The sequence below is a fragment of the Drosophila persimilis genome, unplaced genomic scaffold (assembly GCF_003286085.1).
Source record: "Drosophila persimilis strain 14011-0111.01,24,50 unplaced genomic scaffold, DperRS2 tig00000191-arrow-pilon, whole genome shotgun sequence".
Taxonomy (NCBI): Eukaryota; Metazoa; Arthropoda; class Insecta; order Diptera; family Drosophilidae; genus Drosophila; species Drosophila persimilis.
Window position 1 is genome coordinate 1,109,736 of NW_020825298.1, and position 13,532 is coordinate 1,123,267.

Sequence of the window (13,532 nt, forward strand, 5' to 3'; positions counted from 1 at the left end):
AAAAGTCACTTTCTGAACAAAATACTGGTTATCGCCTCAAGGACAAGAGCTGGAAAAGAGTTTATATCCAGAAACGGAGTTCATATTGTGCTCTCGCGCACTCTCCTCTCTTTTATCTTTTTTCTCATGACTGCAACACTCTCTCTCTTTCTCTGTGTCTCGGCTTTGATTGCTGAACTTGAACTTGGCTCCGACGGCAGATCGATTTTTGCTTGCTCATCCAACAAAACCGCAACAACACAAAAACAAAAAGAAAACATTAAGCAAAGAAACGGTAAATCATGCTTAGCTTCGTTTACTTATGTTGGAGCTGTTGCTTCCCGGTCTTTTGTTTCAGTATGGACCCTACCCCACCCTGAATGAAGGTCACATCTGCCAGGAGTTGGAGACGTGTAAACAAAGACGGCCATATACACATATGATCATTTATCACGTTTACCGACTAGATCTCAAGGATCTGTGGGCTGTGGCCGGTCTCTCGCTCTCTGATGCCCCAAAGTGATTCTCTCTTGGAGCCGTCGCTCAGCTCGGCTCAGCCAGATGGAATTGAAGGCTTTGTATGCTCCCAGCACCCGCCGCTAAAATCAGTTTGCTGCGAGCACCGAGACTTAACGGGTCGCTCAGGCTTTGACTTGGAAAAAAATCTGTGTTTCGGATCTTTGGGATATTGTGTAAATATTGCGAAAGCTTGGTTTTCATTCCAGTTTTCGGAATATGTGCAAAGGAATCTTGGGATTTCGAGTCTTGTAATTGGAGTGGTGCAATGTTTTAGTGGAAAATTGGCAATGTACAAGTGTGAACAACATTAAAACAGTGTCCAACGATATCAAAATAGTCATTGAAATATTTAATTGAACTTTTTGTCCAGAGTTTTTGTGTAATATTATCATAAGGCATCATTTTGAAAGAGCATCATTCTCTACTGAAACAGCTTATTTTAACTCAAAAAAAAAAATAAACATCCATAACTCAATTCTTTTGACTAAAGTTCAGTTTGCAAACCCAATAGATTCCCAACCCCAAAATATCACAACAAACCAAGCAACCCTCGGTGCATTGTACGGTTATGGCTTTTGGTTGTTGCAACAAACACTTGGCTTCCCCATTGCAACAAGCCATGTGAGAGTCCCAGCCAGCCGCAGCGCAGTCCGAATCGACTCGAAGAGAATACGCCAAGAGCACCTCCAAGTGGCCCGTTTGGCTAGTTGCACATTTTGGCATGGGCATAGGCCAATGCATAGGCGTAATCGAGTCGTCCTCTCTCTCGCTCTGTGTGTGCCACATTGGAGTGTACGTAATTTTCATTTTTAGGGGCAAAACGAAACGAAAACGAAAGTGGAAATGTTGCATTTGCTTTTCGCGCTCGCCTACGCCGCCAGCTGTATAAAGTAAAGGAAAAATACAATAAACTGCACAATGCTGAAGCTAACCAAAAATTGTGCAAAGCAGAAACCAGCAAATACGGAAGAGATAATAAATAATAAAAGGCAAATCCAGCTAGCAGTGACTGATAATCATTATAATTTTTTCATTATAGAAATTACAAATATCACTGGGCGCTCTGCTTGACTTTGCTTCGCATTCAAAGGGCTGTCAGAGCAAAAGATAAAAAAGGAACAAACCCAAATACCATACCATTCTTATCCAACTGTCGCCATGATTGAGCGTGAAATTATCCAGTAAGTGTTTGTCGCAATATGTATGTATTTTATGTGGGAGCAGAGCATGATTGCGCTGGCATCCCCAGCGAAACGTTCAACTCAGAGAACCGAACCCCAAGCGCTCTACAAAAGGGGCCAAGACCCAGAGTCAACACTTGAATCAGTCTCAACATTTTCCATTATCTTATTATGCTTGCTGCGATGTGCTATGTGCTGTGCTCTGGGTGATACTATGGCAAAGTCCGGCGAATGCAATCTATTCGACCGTTTGAACATTGCACATGCAGCAACCGCATACAAATAGACAAATTATATTATTTCGGGGCTTGCCAAGCCTCGACTTTTGGCAAATATTTGCTTCTACTTGAGCTAGTAGTTGACCCAACTAATTGTTGAGCTATTGGCCATGGAATACACAATGAGTGTTGAGTCTGATGTTTGTTCTATAATTTGTAGCACCACAACTGCATCGAAGAGAATATTTGATGTTCTGCAGGATTTTGTACAGTTTCTGCTGCTTTTTTTGCGCATCTTCCTGGAAATGTTTGTCATGCTCATCCAGAAAGTATTACCCAAAAGAAGTCTTAAGGATATCAGCGGTGAAGTTGTTCTGGTATGTAACGAATTTTCTATTGCATATTTAATTAAAAGTATAAAATGCTTCGTTCTAGATTACCGGCACTGGCCACGGAATTGGTCGGGAGCTTGCCCTGCACTACGCCTCATTGGGCAGCACTGTGGTATGTGTGGACATTAATGAGAAGAACAACCTTCAGACCGTCCAAAAGGCCAAGCGCCTTAATCTGGGCGATGTTCACAGCTTCATGTTGGTATTCCAAAACTCAAGCAGAGGAATCAGCATTTTGATATTGATATAATCTTCCAGTTGCGATGTCTCGAAGCGTGAGGAGGTACTGGCACTGGCGGATCGCGTCAAGACAGATCCCCATATCGGACCCATATCGGTGCTGGTCAATAATGTGGGCATCATGCCCACGCACCCCATTTTACAGCAATCGGCTGAAGAGATCCAACGTGTCTTCGATGTGAATGTGTTCTCGCAGTTTTGGACAATACAGGCCTTCCTTTCCCACATGGAGGAGAAGAATCGCGGCCACATTATCGCTCTGTCCTCGATTGCTGGTGTGGTGGGACTTTCAAATCTGGTCCCGTACTGTGCCACCAAATTCGCAGTGCGCGGTCTGATGGAGGCACTCCATGAAGAACTACGCGAAGGACCATATAAAAATATGGTAGGACTATTAATTGGACATAGAGATTCGGTTCAGAAATAACCCGCTTTTTGTGCACAGATAAAAACCACGACCATCTTCCCGTACATGACCAATACGGGCCTGTGCAAGCATCCAAAGGTAAAGTTCCCATCCATTCTGGGTCTGCTGGATCCCAAGGAGGTGGCAAGGCGCATCGTGGAGGCGCATCGCTCCGACACGCTAGAGGCAACTATTCCTAGCTGTCTGCTGCACATCAACAACTGGACGAGGCTTCTTCCCGATCATTGTGGTCTGATGCTGAAGGACTACATTGACAGTGGTGTGGAGTCGGACTTAATTTAGATTTACCTTGACTATGCTGCAGTAAAATAAAATAAACGGAATATGTATTGAAATAAACTACCTATGTATACACACACACGTGCATACACACATACAAAAGCACTGCACTTCAAAACATTGCGCCCAAATCTCGTTGTGAATGTCAAAAACAGTGCTATCGATACCTGTTGCATCGATAGCGCCGTTTATATTACTTCGAAAACTATCATCATCTAACAGCTGTGCGATGACAACAAAAGAAAATGGCCTGTGAAGTGAAAACATTTGGGGAAATACGCGATTTTAGAAAAGTTCAGGAATATTTTGGCCTGGGGCATGGTGAGACGCTGAAAGCTAAGCCTAGCACTACCGTAGTTAATCAAAAAATCTTCCCATGGAGCAGACGATAACTGGCTAAACGGCATTAACTCTGCCATATCCCCAACGGGGGAGCTGATCGCCCTGGCCCAGGGGGAGAAGCTAGCCTTCCTATCGACCTGCTGGAGCAGCAATGGGCATGCCAACACCTACGCCATGGGGTGGTGCGGCGAGCTGGAGGATCCCAATCAGATTGTGACCAGCCTGACGTGTCTGCCCATGACTCAGAGCCGGAACACTGATGGAGCTATAGAATGGACCTGCGTGGCAGTGGGCTTGGTATCTGGACTGGTCGTCTTTTACACAGACGCCGGCCAAAAGCTATTCTCTCAATGGTTAGTCATTAAACCCTTCCCACACTCAGGTATTAATCAGTATATGTTGCAGTTGTCAGGAGGATCCTGTGATTGGCGTCAAATTGCAATCACCTCCACGCCATTCAGACGGAGATGCTTTGCTCTACATTGTGTACACGCGCTGTTTGTGCTTCATAAAGGGCCAGGATATATTACCCACGCTGACCAACTGTCGGCATAATGTCCAGCGTGGCGCTCTTGAGAGAGGTTCCTATCCCATAGCGGATGTGGTGCCGTTCCAGAAGTTCAAATTCAAGCAGGAGCGCGAGGGCATCATTAACGACGCAGCCATATCGAGCACACAACGGCCCCCGACCTACGATTACATTGTCCAGCAGAGCATTGGTCACGGCTACTACGCCAAGGTGCATGCCACACCGCCGCGAAGCTCCCAAGTGCTGGCAGCCGGAGCGGAACCCTATTTGGGGTTCTTTCATGCTGAGGAGGGCTACAAGACCGTGTCACTGGGTGAGGTGGCCAAGGGTGTAATAGGCTTAGCCTATAATAATCTACTGGGCGGATTGTTCAAGCGTGCCCCGGGACCGCCGCCAACCCCCGAAGATGCCCCTCTGCCATTGCCTACCAAGGAGGCGCCCATGAGGATACGATGCCGCCTGTATGACGGCAAAAGGGATGGTCTAACCCTGGCCATAGCCCCGGGCGGCCGCTTGGCTGTCGTCACGGATAATCTAGATCGGGTGATGATGGTTGACACCCAACAGGCAATCATTCTGCGCGTGTGGAAGGGCTATCGCGATGCCCAATGCGCCTTTGTGCCCGTCAAGGAGAAGTCTGTGCGTGGCATAAAGACACACAAGAGAAAGGCCCTGTTTTTGGTGATCTATGCGCCGCGTATGGGCTGTCTGGACATCTGGGCTCTGCAGAATGGTCCAAAAGTGGCCGCCTTTACTGTGTCAAAGAGCGGCCAATTGATTTACAGCAACCACAGTGCACTTGGTGTTGCACCAGCAACGGGCGGAGGAGGAGGGCATTCAAGGAAATCGGCTGGCATAAACCATTGTCTGTTCCTGGATCCGAGCGACAGCAGCTTGAAAGAGATCCACATACCATTTCACTACGCTTTGAGCGAGACCAACTCGCAAACATCGCGCGATATCCATATTCTGAGGCGTCTAAGGAACCAAATGCGAGCTCTAAGCCACGATGAGGCCAATGACCAGAAGCTAGAGGAGATTGCAGAGCTGGCCAGCGAACTGCAGACGCTGGAGGTGCGACAGCAGTGTCTGGAAATGTTACTTAAGAGCAAGAAACTGCAGCCCTTTGTATTCCAATGCATTATTAATGCATTCATTAAGAAGCCGCTACCCGAACCTACATCTGGCGAAGATTTTCACGAGTTTGTACATCAAATCGAGAACTACAAGCGCCTCACCGACCTTTACTTGGCCCTCAGCCAAGTCAGCCATAGAAATGATAACGAACCCCCAGTCGACCACTTGGAGCTCTCGGACGCCGATCTGGTGACGATCAATAAGTTGGTTCTGCTCCTGGACGATGGCAGTGCGAAGGATAAACCATCCACCACTCGAGAAGTCAGCTTCCAGCTAAGGGATGGCCACAAGTCCGAAGAGTTTATCGATTACCTGAGCATCTTCAATATCGAGAGCCCAGACGGCATCAGTCTGCTCCCAGAGAAGGCCGAAAAATTTGGTGCCGTCAGCATTGATCTCTTCAGTCAGTTCTTTGGCCAAGGCTTGTGCTTTGGTCAGTTCAAGGAGTGGATCGGTCAGGCCTGCCTGCCCAGCAAGGATCTGCTGACATTAATAATTTGGTTCTGGCTGGAAAAGCCTTTCAAGTACAACAACTGGTAGGAGCAAACGAAACCCCCTTTTAAGCTCATCTATTCTTAAATTTAAATTTGTTTTTCTTTGCTTTGTTTTTCCCAGTGATGAAGTCGTGGAGGACATGTCGCGTATTGCGGCAATGGTACAGACCATCTGCGAGCTGGCTGGCGATCATATCCATGACTATGCATACAATGCCATTTCCCCCTGGTGGCAGGAGGTGCGCGAGCAGCTCTTGGAGAGCAAACAGTTCTCTGGTCTTCTGGTGGCAATTGTCTGCAAAACGGTCGCCACGAATCTCTGGCGCAATCGAAAGGAGGTGCGGTCTGTCGTATCTTTTATATATTCGTTCCCCTTGGTTACTATTCCATTTTCCAGGGCTCGTGCGACGAATCATCCCAGAACGAGGAGGAAGAACGCTGGGAACGCATATCCCATGACGAGGCACAGTGGGGTCTGCTCACCGGAAAACTGGAAGATGTGTCTGTCCTAGGAGCCATTTTAGGAAAGCCACTTACCTGCCGGGATCCAGTGGGTCCGGAAATGCCGTACGAGACACCAGACTGCAGCCTCAAGAGCATCGTAAACGGTGGCAAAGGCATCGTCACAGAGCTGGCTGCCAAATGGTTGGTCAGTGCGCAGCTTCATCCCAGCAAGATCGTGGAGATTACGGCACCAGAAAACGAGCAGGATGAAGAAAGTCGAGTGTTCACCAGAGCTAAAGTAAAGGAGGAAGAAGCGGCGGCAGTTGCCGCTGCAGCAGCAGCAGCAGAGAAACAAGAAAACGATGAAACCGAATCCGAGCTAGAACTGGCCAAGGAAGTGCAAGTGCCTGCACCTGAACCGGTACTGGAGCGACTGGCCCTGTTACGAGCCCACTTTCCCTTTAGCCTGGAGTCCGGAGTGCTGCTGAGCCTCATGTCCTGGCAGTATATGGTGCAGTGGAGCAAACAGCTCACATCGCTGGATCACATGAGGTCAGCTCTGCTCTGTCTGGCCGAGTTCCGTACCCCTGATTGGGCCTTGAAGCATGGAATCTGCTGCATGCTGTGGAATGCCACCCTGAAGTTCCCGCTGCAGGCAGCGGCCAAACTGATGCAAAAGGTGGGACGCCTGCCCGTCGACAAGATGTGTCAGCAGGATCTGGAAATGTCGGCCGGCAAAGTGCCCGAGTTTCTCGAGCTAAGCCTAGAGTTTCTGCAGCACTTTTCCACCTCCCTGGAGCACGAAAAGCGAGAGCTACATTTCGAGCAGTCGCTCACCGAGGGAGCACTCCCCCTTCAGTTTCTGGCCCTGCAGCAGCACCATGCCATGCCCAAGCTTCTCCAGCTGCAGACAGAACTCTGCAGTGTTCTGCATTTTATTGCCTTTTTCCAGCTACGCGTGACCAAGCCGCTTACGCTGCTCTTCGATGCCATGGGCAACAAAGCCCTGCTGGCGGAGATCAACAAAGAGCTGCCCTACATTCTGCCAGGCCCTGACTTAGTCCTGCAGCAGCAGCGCACAGATTTCCTCTGCCGCGTCGTGTCTGTCACCATGGATCTGATCAGGGAGGATCTCCAGCAGCTGTACATACTGGATCATGTCTACTACATGGCCAAGATTTGCACGCTGGCCGACAGCTGGGAGTTGGATAAGCTACCGATATTGAGGCGACAGGTGAGCCTTGAATCATCTCTGTCTGCACCCACATACCGAACACCTTCTTGAACAGATTGTGGAACTTTATGCATTTGGCTATGATGCCGAAGCCCAGACGCTGCTCCAGGATATCAGCGAGGACGAGGAACTGGGAAGACTACTGTTAGAAATAGCCGGCAGACGGCTCAATCTGTATGCCGAGAGCTCCCAGTCCACCTTTCTCAAGATAGCCTCTGTGGGTCATCAACTGCTGGGCTACTTGGATAACCTGGTAAGTGCTGCCAGCGTTTACCACCCACAGAACTGATCCGTCCCCGTTCTCACCGTCCCGCAGAAGGAACCCCTAACCGAGCATAGCATACCGATTACTGCCACCAAGCCGGAAGACATCGATGTGGTAGCGTTGGACAAGCTGCTGGGCCACACTTACAAGTGCCTGTGTCGACGCGAGTGCAAGCAGCTGCCCATCATCGGCCAGATGTACAATGCTGTACGCATCTTGCAGAATTAAATGCTTAAGGCAACAGAAAGGAACACTTTAATTTAACCACCAAATCATTGAGCAGCAATACCCCCAAAAATATATATGATTTTATCCATTGACAGAGACACGAGACGAGACTACTCAGATTGCTGGCTGGGACTGGGACCAGGACCCATGTCGCCGCGAGTCTTGGCCATGCGCATATTTCGTGGGTCGTTGGGCCTCACATTGCGACGCGGCGGCTGCTTGATATTCAGAGCCGATCCACTCAAGTCCACCTTGCCCTCGACGGGCACATAATGATCCATGTAGTTCTCGCCCGCAACGCGACTTATCACAGCTGGCGTGGGCAGACGTTCGAGCATTTCAGTGTGATGGACCTTAAGATGCGTGTAGACAGCAATGTAGCTCTGAGTGGTGTCCACATCGATGCGCTGATCCATGACACTTTTACCGGGCAGCGTGAAGTGCTTGCCCAGAATGGGTTCTTTGAGGGGCTTATCGAAGATTTTCTTTAGATCATAGCCATCGTCCGTCTGGGCGGTCTCCTCATCGCGATCCTCGGGTGCCTTGACCTCGGCTCGCTTAGCGGGTCGATCCATCTGGACGCCGGAGATCACCTTAAGTGTAGTTGAGCTGGCCACCTTTTTGATGTCCGGTGGCAGGCGATAGACCTGATTCTCACTCCCAGCACGCTCGAAGGGTGAAAGCTTGGACCAAGGCAGAACTGTGCCCAGGGTGCCCAAGTAGCGGCCTCCCTGTGTCCACAGGCGACAGGAGTAATCGTGGCTGCCCCTGAAAGTGGACGATTAATGGCGGATTTCGCCACACACAATCTTTATTGCTACAAAACTTACGAAAACACAATCTTTGGCAGATTAATAAAGGCTATCGAATTGATTGCCTTGAGATGAGCCTTGTAGGAGCTGACCAGCAGCGGTTCACGCTGATGGCGCACCACCCTCTTGGCCCGTGTGACCCAGAACTCCTTTCTCATGAATATAAACTCCAGCCGCAGCCTGGGCATGCACACGTGCACCTTCTCCGCTTCCGGCACGCTAGAATGAGATATGTTACGAGACAGGTTGTACTAGGTTAGTGGTTCGTCGGGCTTCGACTAATCAGGCAAACATCGTTCATGGCAACAAGTGAGCCTCACTAGGTAGTCGCGAGTGCCTTCTCCGACCAGTTATGAGTTATTTATTATATGTACAGAAGAAACTTTGCTTTTGGCAATTGGGGGAACTTTGTTGAGACACGCAAGACACAAGACAAGCCAACCGAGGAGGAAGTTGGTTTCTTGTGGGTGGAATTCGTTTTGATGAACGTGCAGGATAATGAGGAATGTCGTTAGAGGTAGTTTCGTGTGGTTTCTTAATGGCCTGAGGATTGCTTTTATGGCGGATACAGTAGGTGCTCTGATAAGGAGACGCGAGTGGGAAAAGTAATGGAGTATTATCAATTCTAAATCATCGGGGGGGAATCTTTTGGAATTTGGGATGCAGCCCAACATCAAAAGGCCTAATCAGAGCAAGACTCGAGTCGAGCACACGACAGGTATGATATTTTTTTAATTCTCGGGAATTCTCCTGTCAAGTATCTACATATGCATGTTTGTGCTGCGATGTGTGAGAGATGGGCCCTGTTGGGACGCGTCAAATCTTGGTCCCGTCAAAGGGGTTTAGCTTGAAATATACCCAAAGTCTTTTAATCCAACACTCACCAGTAGTTGACTATATGCCAGACCTTGATATAGCCAAAGGCTGTGCCCGTGTAGATGTAACGATTCTTGCGATCAGTGCACATGGTAAGGACACAGTCTCCGGTCTTGTGGACGGACAAAAACTGACTCATGTAGCCACCGCGGGAATGATGGGAATATACCTGAATATAGCCAGTGTCCAGGGAGATAAACACACTGCCTGGATGAAATAAAAGGAAGTTCCAGCAATAAAAATAATTGCGATATGGTGTGCACTTTACCATGTTGTATGGTCTGGGGTCGAGTCTGCAGGAATAGAACGGCCTGAACGGAGATGGGTACGTTCTGGCCATAGTCTCGGCCATCGTCTGCCTTGGGCATAGTAATGGCGGTCGCTCGACTCATGCGACTGGAGCCCAAACGAGACATCAATCGCTTGCTTCGGCGCATTAACTTCTCTTCTTCGGGCGTGAGTTTCAGCTCAATGAAGCGTGTGGGATCCATGACGCTATACCTTCGGTAGGGCTGGCCAGTCTCCAGCTTCCAGAATATAACCTCGCCAGAGTAGGTGGCAGTGACCACGCCCTCCCCCAGCTTGACATCGGCACAGGTGATGTCGTCGGTGTGGAACTTGGACCACTTCTTGGGATCCCCGTACTCGCGGCCCTCCACATCATTGAATTCGGTTACCTGACGATCCCAACCCATGGCCAGAATACTACGGGTCCGAGACATTTGAGAAGTAAGTATGTATGTATGCCTGCCAGAGTCAAACACCTACCGATCCACCACCCAAATGACTGAAGTCACCTCCTGGTCCGGCATGATGCTCATGTTTCGCACCACCACCGCGTTATTGTAGTTCCAGATCTTCAGGGTACCGTCGCGAGCGCCCGTGAGGAGGAACTGCTCGAGTGGATCGAAGGTGGCGGCCGTAATCTCAATGTCAATTATTTCGCCGTAGATCATTTTCGTGTGGCAGTTCTTCATGATGATCTTGCGCCGTCCACTCCAAGGATCCCACACAATGATGTAGCTGTCGAGGCCACAGGTGACGATATTCCGAAACAGACGATTGTACAGGACCACGGACACGGGTGCCGCATGGGTGTTGCCATCAGTTAGATCTACTCTCACGCGTGGACAGCACTTGATGGAGATTAGCTTGCGTCCGGCCACAATGAGCTCGCGCAAATGCGAGTGATAGAAGTAGGTCATATCCGTCTCGCTGGGATGTATGAGGCGCACCAGCTCGCCGTAGGTCTGGAGCAGTGTGTGCTCTTGGAGATCCCACACTTTAATGATCTTCTGGTAGTCCACGCTGTACACCTTGTTCTCCTCCGGCTGCACAAATACCATGACAATGCCACCATTGTGGCCGGTGAGGATTGCCGACGGCTCTGTGGGTATATAGACATCCCAGATCCTAACGAACGTATCGGGTCCCCCAGTGACGACAATGTTATGGCTCTCTGCCACAAAGAAGGTGGAAACACCCAAAGGTACACGAAAATTGCTCCGCTCATCGTATGTGACCATGATCATGCCCGGACACCGTCCGCGATACTTTTTTGTGTTCCTGTACTCCGCAGTGGCGAACAAGGCGTTCATGTGGAGGGAATAGTGGACACAGCTGATCATCTCGTTATGCAGATTGATGTACTCCTTGGGTATCATCTGGGGTATCTTGCCCTTTAGCACGTCCGCCCAGACCACCTCGATCAGGGCAGCTCCCGGCTTGGCCTGGAACGGACCGCGCAGGTTCGGCGAGTATGAGAGAATCCTCACGTTGCCAGCATAATCCCCGAGTACCAGCTTCGAGTGTACCTTGCCGTTGTTGTAGAAGGCATAACTCATGCAGTAGACTGCGTGGGGCATGCTACGGATGACCATTCGGAGTGTGAAGGTCGAGGCGATGGTCTCGTGGAAGCGCAGCTCCCGCTCTGTGGAAGAAGTGCAGACTATGCTGACATCCGAGAGAGCCTGTACAGCCAGTATCCAAGTGGGCATCTTCAGGTGGACTGAGACAAGAGAGGGTTACGGTACCCCTGGATCGAGAACCAAGGCTTACTGCTCTACTTACTGCTCTCCGAGGTTGCTGTTCGAATGGGCTCCATGTGGGAGGTCCAAAAGCGCAGCATGCCCTCGTGACTGGCCGTCACCCACATGCCAGAGGCTTCGGGGGAGTCTTCACCGCCAAAGGAGAAGTTTACCGTCTCGGTGACCTCCTCGATGGGCACCTGATCGGACTTGGCCTTGAGCAGGGCCACACAGCACACAGTCGATCGGTGCTCCGTTTTCCGCACAGAAGGTGCCACCGAAATGGGCAGGATCAACGACTCCTTTTGGCTGCTGGGATCCTCCTCTTGGAAGCCGAAGATCAGATACGAGACGAACTCGTTCCAATCGACCATAAAGTCCCTATTCTGATTGATCTTCAAAAAGAGCCGGTTGTACACCGCATCGTTGAAGGTGATATCCTGTTCCAGCAAAAGGCCTCGTAGGTCATCGAAGCCGACCTGTGAATCAGGACGTTCATTGAAGGCCTGATTCAGCTTCTCGAGCTGCTCCTTGGATATCAGATTATGTAGACGCTCTGACTGCTCTTCCGCCAGATAGGTCTGAGTCGAGGAGATCGTCTGGTATTCGATCTCCGTTTTGCTATCCTGACTGGCATTGAAGATCATCGACATTTTGCTCACAAAACTATATATAGTTGTTCAATTGATTGAAAAATGTGTATTATCGGACTTAGATATAGAATATAGTATTATAGACTGAACAATCACTTAAAAGTCTACTAGATTGGGGGATTCTAGAGGCAGCGGGCAACCAGTTCGTTGATGGCATTTCCACGATAGCCATACTCCCCGCCGCGTTTGTATGAAACCGAGACCTTTTTTTGCCAGCCATTGCGGGGACTTGACATCTGCGAAGAGAATCGGAATCGTGGAATAAGGAAATTGCTAAGAATTCGCATACGAAACCTACCGTAAAGGCACACAGGAATTGTGTAACAGCAGCAAAATTGGGTCCAACTGTGCAAATTTCATGGATGATATCCTCCAGGCATATGACACCCTTCTCGCCCAGATGCTCCTCCACCATGGTGTTCGACTGTATGGCCGTCTTCTTGCCGTCGATGCGGGCAAAGCCCTTTTTGAACACCAGCTCGCGTATTGTGCTCAATGATGGATTACCGTACGCCACAAAGGGTTCGATCACGCGCAGCAACAGTTGGTTCTCCTTGGTGTTCTCCAGGAATACGGCATTGTGACGTTGGCCCATGCGCAGCGTTTTGAATATGTCCGTTGTGGTCTTGTCGAAGATTTTCTTGCCCGCATGGCGCATCACAAACAGCAGTTTGGGGTTTGAATCATCGGCGGCCGCCGCACTCTGTTCGGTTACGTTCGTCTTTAGGATTGTTTGCCTGATCCGGTTTGAGGTACGTTCCGCCTTCAGATAGCCCATGACAAAGGATTCGGCGCGACGGAATTTGTGATGCGTCTTGGTCTTCTGTCTGCGTTTAATGCGATCATTTTTCTTCTGTTCAATGACAGCCTGATCTTGCAGAATACGTCGCTTCCGATGCTTCAGCACGGAGACGGTTTTTCCGGGTAATTTGTTGGGCACGGCGTATCTAGTTAGTGTAATTATATTGTGTTGGATTGAATAAGCAATTGAATATAGTTTTCATTAGCCTTACTTGTCCGACATCTTTGTACTTTTTATTTTAATAAACGAAATCAGAAAAAACACGTGCAGCGCAATCAAAACAATAACTAAAAGGAATCGAATCGTTATCGAATCAGCTGTGTCTACGTTACGTGGGGAATGACAAAACGAAATCACATTTTATTTTTCAAAATAGTTTAACTAATAACAGAAAACACATCCAATTTCTTAGCCATTTCGATTTGATATATACAGATAGTTTTTAAATTTATTG

The 13,532-nt window shown here is 49.2% G+C and overlaps 4 protein-coding genes across 5 annotated transcripts; 2 read left to right on the forward strand and 2 right to left on the reverse strand.

Moving 5' to 3' along the window:
- Positions 1-614: 614 nt before the first annotated feature.
- On the forward strand, positions 615-3,312 carry LOC6595405 (short-chain dehydrogenase/reductase family 16C member 6). 2 transcript variants are annotated; one of them, XM_026988571.1, is made up of 6 exons: positions 615-671; positions 1,538-1,679; positions 2,118-2,274; positions 2,333-2,487; positions 2,548-2,914; positions 2,975-3,312. In XM_026988571.1, the coding sequence occupies exons 2-6, from the start codon at positions 1,657-1,659 to the stop codon at positions 3,236-3,238; spliced, it is 966 nt and encodes a 321-aa protein (XP_026844372.1). In that variant the 5' UTR covers positions 615-671; positions 1,538-1,656; the 3' UTR covers positions 3,239-3,312. The 2 variants fall into 2 exon arrangements, with proteins under 2 accessions (XP_026844372.1, XP_026844371.1); XM_026988570.1 differs by lacking the exon at positions 615-671 and adding an exon at positions 995-1,290.
- A 168-nt stretch (positions 3,313-3,480) lies between these two features.
- LOC6595404 (rab3 GTPase-activating protein regulatory subunit) lies at positions 3,481-8,000 on the forward strand. The gene is made up of 7 exons (XM_002020841.2): positions 3,481-3,556; positions 3,621-3,930; positions 3,983-5,779; positions 5,859-6,075; positions 6,135-7,415; positions 7,471-7,668; positions 7,732-8,000. Exons 1-7 carry the CDS (start codon positions 3,481-3,483, stop codon positions 7,906-7,908), a joined length of 4,056 nt encoding a protein of 1,351 aa, XP_002020877.1. The 3' UTR covers positions 7,909-8,000.
- Positions 7,919-12,276, reverse strand: LOC6595403 (WD repeat-containing protein on Y chromosome). Its single transcript, XM_002020840.2, has 6 exons — positions 11,667-12,276; positions 10,365-11,604; positions 9,865-10,301; positions 9,605-9,803; positions 8,739-8,939; positions 7,919-8,676 (listed from the first exon to the last, which is right to left on the reverse strand). Exons 1-6 carry the CDS (start codon positions 12,274-12,276, stop codon positions 8,019-8,021), a joined length of 3,345 nt encoding a protein of 1,114 aa, XP_002020876.2. The 3' UTR covers positions 7,919-8,018.
- Positions 12,277-12,296: 20 nt separating this feature from the next.
- Positions 12,297-13,326, reverse strand: LOC6595401 (60S ribosomal protein L7-4). The gene is made up of 3 exons (XM_002020838.2): positions 13,290-13,326; positions 12,575-13,223; positions 12,297-12,512 (listed from the first exon to the last, which is right to left on the reverse strand). Exons 1-3 carry the CDS (start codon positions 13,298-13,300, stop codon positions 12,399-12,401), a joined length of 774 nt encoding a protein of 257 aa, XP_002020874.2. The 5' UTR covers positions 13,301-13,326; the 3' UTR covers positions 12,297-12,398.
- Positions 13,327-13,532: the final 206 nt, after the last annotated feature.